The sequence below is a fragment of the Otolemur garnettii genome, unplaced genomic scaffold, assembly GCF_000181295.1.
Source record: "Otolemur garnettii isolate 467f Iridium unplaced genomic scaffold, OtoGar3 scaffold00367, whole genome shotgun sequence".
NCBI lineage: Eukaryota > Metazoa > Chordata > Mammalia > Primates > Galagidae > Otolemur > Otolemur garnettii.
This window is the reverse complement of record NW_003852762.1, coordinates 35,931-45,284: the sequence shown is the minus strand read 5'-3', so window position 1 is coordinate 45,284 and position 9,354 is coordinate 35,931. Positions and strand designations below refer to the sequence as shown.

Here is a 9,354-nt window from a genome sequence, read left to right as displayed (position 1 = left end):
TAGTTCTCTTTATAGAGATCTTTCATATCTTTTGTTAGGTAGACTCCCAAATATTTCATCTTCTTTGGCACTACTGTGAATGGGATAGAGTCCTTGACTGCTTTTTCAGCTTGGCTGCTGTTGGTATATACAAAGGCTACAGATTTATGAGTTTTGATTTTGTAACCTGAGACGCTGCTGTATTCCTTGATCACTTCTGGGAGTTTTTTAGTTGAGTCCCTGGTGTTTTCCAGATATACAATCATATCATCTGTGAAAAGTGAAAATTTAATCTCTTCTGACCCTATATGGATGCCCTTGATTGCCTTTCCTTCCCTAACTGCGATGTCTAAAACTTCCATTACGATGTTAAAGAGCAACAGAGACAATGGGCATCCTACAAGTGAACTTTTGTAGAACTAGAATGTAAATGTTTTGACACAATGACTATGCAAATGACATGAAATTTATGTGAACCAGCTTGATGAAAGTATTTCAAAATGTATATGAAAACACTACACTGTACCACATGTTTGCATTAATGTATACAGCTATTATTTAATAAAAAAAAAAAAAGAAAAAAAAAGAAAAAGTACATAAAAAGATAACATTCCAGGTTCTCTGAAAATAATATTCAGCTAGAATACTATATAAATCAAAGAAGAATGAGGCCAGTTATTATCAAGTCAAAAATGAAATCAATAGAAGAGTAATAAATAAATAAATCATAGAGATTTAGTGATAAATCAAGTTAATATAATCACCCACAACATAATGTAATGACAAGTGTACATTATTTCTACAGTAATTTTCCCTAAAAATCACTAATCATGAGAAAATATTAGACTAACCTGAACAGAGGGGTTTAATACAATGTACCTAATGGAACTCTTCAAAACTGTCAAGGCCATGAAAAATAAGGAAGAAATGAGGAACATAGCAAAGGACACTGGGAAGACATGCAATATAGTTTCCTGGAGTAAAAAATGGACATCGGAGGAAAAAATGGTGAAATCCAAATACAGTAGTTCACTTACTAGTAAAGTACTAATATTAATTTCTTGTATTTAACAAATAAAATGTATCAAAATTAACATTGGGGAAACTAAGTAAACAGTATATGGGCACTCTCTGTAATATCTTTGCAATTTTTCTGTAAATATAAAAGTATTCCACTATTCAGCCATTTAAAAAGATAGAGACTTTACATCCTTTGTATTAACCTGGATGGATGTGGAACACATTATTCTTAGTAAAGCATTACAAGAATTGAGAAACAAGAATCCTATGTGCTCAATTCTGATATGAGGACAATTAAGGTCCTAGTACATGGTGGGGCTTAGGAGATGGGGAGAGCTAAGAAAGGGAAGAAGGGAAGGGGTGGGGGAACAAGAGGTGTGGGACACAATTCAAGAGGGTTCTTATCTAACAAAAGCAATCAGTGGAACCTGGTTCTCTGTACCCTCCATGAATCCCCAACAATTAAAAAAAAAAAAGTATTCTAAAACGTTTTAAGTTTATTTTCAAAAAAAAAATAAAAACCAAAAATACATTGAGGAAAGAAGCAAAACAAACATATGTTAGATACAAGGCAGAAATACCACAGAAAATATCCTTATACTGAAGAAGCAGGGCAGTATCCTATCTTTAAATTTTGCATTGGTGAGAAAACAGTTCTTAGTGAGGCTGATCTGAAAGTGATAACTGAACACAGAGGTTGAAATGTCTTATTCGTTTTTTAAACTAAACTTGATGTATAAGTAGTTACACTTAGTAGTTCCTGGAGGAATATTTTGTTTACTCAAAGCAAAACCTTAATAATTAAGATATTAGTGTATAAAATAATAATTCCTTTAATTATGCTTTTACTATGGGAGTTATCATATAATGCCTTTTATTTCCAGGTTATATTGAGAAATTGGGGTAGATCTTTAATTAGTGTAGTTGATTTTTTTTTTTTTTAAGAGACAGTCTCACTTTATTGCCCTTGGTAAAGTGCCTTGGCACCACAGCTCACAATGAATTCCAACTCCTGGGCTTAGGCAATACTCTTGCCTCAGCCTCCCAAATAGCTGGAACTATTTTTTTATTGCAGTTTGGCCGGGCTGGGTTCAAACCCTTCACCCTCAGTATATGGGGCTGGTGCTTACCCACTGAGCCACAGGTGTCACCCAATAGTGTAGTTGATTAATGGTCTTGAACAATTATTGTAAACTTGTGTGTTACATAAATGATCTAGTATCAAAGGACCTGCCTGAACTCCACACAACTTAATTGCTCCAGAGAGTTCCAGAATTCACACTAGGTCTACCTTCTACCTCTGACCCAGGCAGAGGAAGCATGATAGCCTCCTGAGAACCCAGCCTCCCCAGATAATACCCTGCCCTGAGGCTCAAGAGCCTCTGCATCTCCTCATCCCTAAAGTACACTTGGCATCCCCCATGTCCACCCAGAGGGCTGCAGCAGGTGGTGTGGTTGAGTCTCCAGCACTCTAGCCTATGCAGTGTCCTACATCCTGGGGAACAGGAAGTGCAGCACAGTAATAAGCTGCTGCTAAGACATGCTCCCCATGGCCTGAGAGCTGACTCCTTGGGGCAGCTGCCATTGACAGAAACCCCATGCTACCCCAGCAGTATGGCCACCACATGCCAGTACATGCCTTCAATAGGCCTGCTTGGGGGCAAAGGGCAAGCTAAACCTGCCCAATAGCCAACACCACCCACATGCAACATTGGGTTGCATTTTATGAACTGACATTGGCCCATCCTACCCAGCACTACCACTGGTACCCATGTTTGTCTCCTGGGGGCCCAGACACCAGCCCACCCAGCCTGTAACCACCAGCTATTCATGTGTGCCAACCTAGCCCACTGCCACAACCACTAGTGTTCACATGCACCCCCCAAGGGGCCTAAGGGCTGACCCACAATGGCTACCGCCACTGCTGGTGTCATGTACACTGCCCTGGGGCCTGAGGACACATCCACCCAGCCTACCACTGCCATCATTATGAACTGGCCCACCCAGTATCTCCATCCCCAGTAAAGCCTCCAATAAAGACTAATCCACTAGGGAACTCACAGATACCACTGATATTGATTACAGCTGAAGAAATCATATAGATACTACACTACTGTATCCACACAGAATCAAAGCCCAAGCACCCTATGAACAAACACTAGAGATACACATAGGAAAAAAATCTTTCCTATGAAAGCCAATCCATAAAGTTAGAAGAAGCAACTGTTACACCAGATGCATAGTTATCAATGTAAAGATATAAGAAGCAGGCAAGAAACATGACAACTCCAAAGGAACATAGTAATTCACCAGTAACAGAGTTCAAATAAAAGAAAATATATAAAAAGCCTGAAAAAGAATTCAAAACAATAATCTTAAGGAAATTCCGGGAGATACAAAAGAACACAGATGAATAATACAAAGAAATAAGGAAAATTATTTATAATTTGAACAAGAAATTAAACAAAGAAATAGATATCATTTTTAAAAGCCAAACAGAAATCTTGGAACTGAAGAAGTCAAATAAGTTAAATAAAAAATACAATGAAGAGCTTCAACAACAGACAGAAGAAAGAATCACTGAACTTGAAGACAGGTCTTTTGAAACACATGAACAAACAAAGAATTTTTTAAAAGTGCAGAAAGTCTAAATGATACCACATATGTTGGACACTGTAAAGCCAATTACTATTCAAATTATTAGGAGGCTTTGAGGAGAAGAAATGGGCAAAGGCTTAGAAAACCTACTTAATGAAATAATAGCTGAAAACCTCCCAAGTCATGCAAAAGATACAGACATCTTAAAACAGGAAACTAAAATCCCCCAGTAAATTCAATCCAAAAAGGTCTTCTCTGAGACACAGTATAGTAAAACTGTCAAAAGTCAAAGACAAAGAGAGAATTCTAAAAAGAGCAAGAGAAAAGAATCTAATCACACTTAAAGGAATCCTCATCAGAGTACCAGTGAATTTCTCAGCATAAACCTTATAAGCCATGAGAGAATGGAATGATATATTCAAAGGGTTGCAAGAAAACAACTCTGAGCCAGGAATACTATAGCCAACAAAGATATCCTTCAAAAATGAAGGCAAGCAAAACCTGAGGGAATTCAACACCCCAATAATGGCCCTACAAGATATCCTTAAGAGAGTCCTACATCTACACCATAAAGAAAACACACAAAAGTATAAAACTCACTAGTAGAGAAGACATACAAATTAGAAAAGAAAGAACTCAAATAATACCACTACAGAAAAAGACCAAGTCACAGTGATAAATAAGAGGGGCCAAAAAACAAACAAAAAAAGAATACATAAACAGCCAGAAAATAATTAACAAATGGCAAGAATAAATTCTCATATATCATAGTAACCCTAAATGTAAATGAATCAAATTACCCATTTAAAAAATATAGACTGGCCTCTTGAATTTTTAAAAATTACCCAACTTGGGTGGCACCTGTGGCTCAGTAAGTAGGGTGCCAGCCCCATACACCAAGCATGGCAGGTTCGAACCTGGTCCCAGCCAAACTGCAACAGAAAATAGCTGGGTGTTGTGGCAGGTGCCTGTAGTCCCAGCTACTCAGAAGGCTGAGGCAAGAGAATTGCCTAACTCCATGAGTTGGAGGTTGCTGTGAGCTGTGATGCCACAGCACTCTATTGAGGGCAACAAAGTGAGACTCTGTCTCTAAAAAAATAAAATAAAATAGGCTCGGCGCCTTTGGCTCAACCGGCTAAGGCGCCAGCCACGTACACCTAAGGTGGCGGGTTCAAATCCCCAGCCCGGACCGCCAAACAGCAATGACAGCTGCAACCAAAAAATAGCCGGGTGTTGTGGCGGGGGCCTGTGGTCCCAGCTACTTGGGAGGCGGAGGCAGGAGACTCGCTTGAGCCCAGGAGTTGGAGGTTGCTGTGAGCTGTAATGCCATGGCACTCTACCCAGGGGGAGAGCTTGAGGCTCTGTCTCAAAAAAAAAAAAAAAAGAAAAGAAAAAATAAAATAAAATAAAAAATAAAAATTACCCAACTATATGCAGCCTATAGGAAATTCACTTCACCTGCAAATATAGATATACACTGAAAGTAAAGGGATGGAAAAAGATGTTCCACAAAAACAGAAACCCAAATTAAGCAGGAGAAGCCACATTTATATCAAATAAAACAGACATTAAGGCAAAAATAGACAAATTAAAAAATAAAGTCAGTATATAATGATATATACTGTTAAAAGGATCATTTCAACAAGAGGATATAAGGATTGTAAATATGCATAAACCCAACACTGAACCACCCAGCTATATAAAGCAAATATTATTAGAGCTAAAGAGAGAGATAGACTCTAATACAATAATACGTGGGGCTTCAAGACCCCACTGTTAGCATTGAACAGATAATTAAGAAAATCAACAAAAGATATGTTGAATTTAAACTGTACTTTAGACCAAATGGACCTTACAGACATTTGCAGAACATTTCATAAAACTACTGCAGAATACACATTCTTCTTATCAGCACATGAAACATTCTCTAGAGTACACCATATACTAGATCACAAAACAAATTATATCACTAAAGAAGAAGATGGGGGAGTGGTCAAGATGGCCGACAGGCACTAGTCTCCGACAGAAGCTCCTGTTCAGAGGAAAGGATAAAGTCCAGAGAAACCCCCAACAAAGTCGAAAACTGGGAGCCCAGCTGAGAGAGAAGAGTGATACCGGCAGGACACCTCTTCTGAGACAGGCGGAGACTCCTAGAGGACAATCCACAGGTACATAAATCACCCCAAAGGAATAGCACCCATCCCCTCCCCCAAGAAAGGTGTGCTTTTCCTTTGTTTCCTCTTCAACCACTCCTTCGAGTCTCCTACAGGCCACCAATAAACTGAGGACATATTCTCTCACTCCAGGAGTGAGAGCTGCTAACAGGGAAGTTTACCACCCTGGAGGAACCCAGTTGAGACTCAGAACACCCTCCCCCAGGCAGAAAAGTGGAACTGGTATTTGCACTGCCATTTTGAGTTTCCAGTCCACTCTCGCTCCCCTTGCCAGCAGACAGGGAGAAGAGATCCAAGAACAGCATCCACTCACCCTTGCAAGACCAAGCCCCCTGTCCCAGTCCTTCACCAGGAGAACTGCTTGATCCACGCTTTCTGCATGCAGACCGATCCCCCTCAGTCAGCGCATTCTGTGCTCAGCTGCTGCTATCTGCACTTCCCAAGACCTTGGTGCCGGTGACCGGGATTGATGCTGGACAGAGGGCTACACACCCCACCAGGTGTCCACCTCAGGGTCTTTGGTGGCCCTTGACAGTGATTGACTTCTGCTGGGTCAGGTCACTGAGCCCCACCGTCTCCCAGAGCCCTCCTGGCCCACGGTTGCCATCGACTCCTGCCAGGGAGGATCGCACAGTCCCGCCAGCTGCGTGCCTGCCTCCAGGGCTTTGGCGGCCTATGAGGGCAACTGACTTCTGCTAGGGCAGGTCAAGTAGCCCCATGCCTGCCTCCTGGGGCCCCATGGCCCTTGATCACCACCAGCTTCTGCCTGAGAGGGTCCTGCCATCCTGCCAGTCACGGGCCAGCCTCTGGGGCTTTGGTGGCCAGTGAGGGCAACTGACTTCTGCTGAGTGGGTCGCACAGTCTCGCTCCCACCTCCCGGGGGTCTTGTTGGATGCGTCCTGCGGTCACCAGCAGCTCCTGCTGGGGAGGGTAGCGCCATCCTGCCAGTGGCGCGCCCACCTCTGGGGCTTGACAGCCTGTGAGGGCAGCTGACTTCTGCTGGGGCAGGTCGCAGCAGATGTGCGCCTGCCTCTCAGGACCTCCCAGCGCGTGATCACCGCCAACTCCTGCAGGAGAGGGTCTCGCCATCCCACCAGCTGCAGGGCCCGCCTCTGAGGCTTTGATGGCCTACAAGGACAACTGACTTCTGCTGGGGCAGGTCATGCAGCCGCGTGCCTGCCTCCCGGGGCCTTACCAGCTTGTGGTCGCCAGCAGCTCCTGCTTGGGAGGGTCGCGCCATCCCGCCAGCCATGCATCTGCCTCTGGGGCTTTGGTCCTCAGTAAGGACAACTGACCTCCACAGGGGCAGGTTGCGCCTGCCTCCCATGGCCTTGACGGCAGCACTGACTCCTGCAGGGGTGGGCTGCATCACCCCGCCTGCTGGCTCCGCCTCCCGGGGCCTTGCCGGGTTGTGCACAGGAGAAAACTAGAAGAAGCCACTGGCAGAACAGTTTTAGGGACAGTTTCCGAAAGGTGCAAATACAACATGGGACGGAATCAGCGGAAAAACTCTGGCACCCAGAATAACCAGAGTAGATTAACTCCCCCAAAGAAGGATGGGGTAGACACAATGGAAGCCCCACTACATAAACAGATATCTGAAATGTCAGAAATTGAGTTCAGAATCTGGATAGGGAATAAGATCAACAGGTTGGAGGAAAAGAGGGAGCTAGAATTTCAAATCATTCAAAAGCTGTCCCAGGAATTCAATGATTTCAAAGATAAAATCATCAAGGATTACGATACACTGAAACAAGAGGTTGCAGATTTGAAGAGCACCGTTGAATCCTTCCGTCAGAGGATGGACAAGGCAGAAGATAGGATCTCTGACACTGAAGACAAAGACTTTGAAGTTCCCAGACTTCCAAAGATTTTGACAAATGGAGAAAAAAAACAGAAGAAAACTAATATTCGACTTATAGGAATCCCTGAAGGTGACGAAGTTGCTTCACAAAACACAGAGGCACTCCTTAACGAAATTATGAAAGAGAACTTTCCAGACATGCCAAGGGATCCTGAAATTCAGATAGCAGACAGCTTCAGAACCCAGGCACGACTCCACCTGAACAAGACATCCCCCAGGCATATCATAATCAACTTCATCAAAGTTAACATGACAGAGAAAATCCTGAAAGCAGCTAGACGCAAGAAAACATTAGCCTATAAGGGGAAGAATATTAGAATGACTGCAGATATCTCTGCTGAAACTTTTCAGGCTAGAAGAGGGTGGTCACCGACCTTCAACCTCCTAAAACAAAACAACTTTCAACCCAGACTCCTCTATCCAGCTAAACTGAGCTTCATTTATGATGGAGAAATTAAATACTTTAATGATATTCACATGTTGAAGAAATTTGCCATTACTAAACCAGCCCTCCAGGATATCCTCAAACCTATCCTCCATAAGGATCAACGCAATCCTCCACCACATAAATAAACCCACCCAGAAAATTTTGACTAAATTCCAATCTCCACAGCAACAAAAGGATCAAAGATGTCCAATGAACCTTCAAAAAACTCGACACCCAAAATTATGCCAGGATTATCAATAGTCTCAGTCAATATAAATGGCTTAAACGGTCCTCTAAAGAGACACAGGCAGGCTGACTGGATACAAAAACTCAAGCCAGATATCTGCTGCATCCAAGAAATGCACCTTATTTTAAAAGACAAGCATAGACTGAGGGTGAAGGGACGGTCATCTATTTTCCAGGCTAATGGAAAGCAGAAAAAAGCAGGTGTTGCAATACCATTTGCAGATATAATCAGTTTTAAACCAACAAAAGAGAGCAAGGACAATGATGGTTACTTTATATTTGTTAAGGGTAGTACTCAATATGATGAGATTTCAATTATCAATATTTATGCACCCAATCAGAACGCACCCCAATTTTTAAGAGACACTTTAACAGACATGAGCAACCTGATTACTCCCAACTCCATCATAGTCGGAGATTTTAATACCCCTTTGGCAGTGCTGGACAGATCATCCAACAAGAAGCTTAGCAAAGAAATTCTAGGTTTAAACCTAACCATTCAGCATCTGGACTTAACGGACATCTATAGAACATTTCACCCTAATAAAACTGAGTACACATTTTATTCATCAGCCCATGGAACATACTCCAAAATAGATCACATCCTAGGTCATAAGTCTAACCTCAGCAAATTTTAAAAAATAGAAATTATCCCTTGCATCTTCTCAGAGCACCACGGAATAAAAGTTGAACTCAGAAACAATAGGAACTTGCAGACTCAAACAAAATCATGGAAGCTAAATAACCTTATGCTCAATGACACTTGGGTCAAAGACAAGATCAAGAAGGAAATTACCAAATTCCTGGAATTAAACAACAATGAAGAGACGAGTTATCAGAACCTCTGGGATACCGCAAAGGCAGTCCTAAGAGGAAAACTTATCGCACTGCAAGCCTTCCTCAAGAAAACGGAAAGAGAAGTTAACAACTTAATGGGATACCTCAAGCAACTGGAAAAGGAAGAACACTCCAACCCAAAACCCAGCAGAAGAAAAGAAATAACCAAAATTAGAGCAGAATTAAATGAAATTGAAAACAAAAGGATT

At 42.1% G+C, this 9,354-nt stretch overlaps 1 protein-coding gene across 1 annotated transcript in view; it reads right to left on the bottom strand.

Moving 5' to 3' along the window:
• Nucleotides 1–6,860, bottom strand: part of LOC100946492 (disintegrin and metalloproteinase domain-containing protein 32-like) — a gene marked incomplete at its 3' end in the record, with an annotated part of 182,841 nt that extends 175,981 nt beyond the window's left edge. The window contains exon 1 of the mRNA XM_012813948.1: nucleotides 6,568–6,860. Within this exon, the coding sequence (XP_012669402.1) occupies nucleotides 6,568–6,860 (293 nt within the window). The remainder of the gene's footprint in view (nucleotides 1–6,567) is intronic.
• Between the last annotated feature and the right edge of the window lie 2,494 nt (nucleotides 6,861–9,354).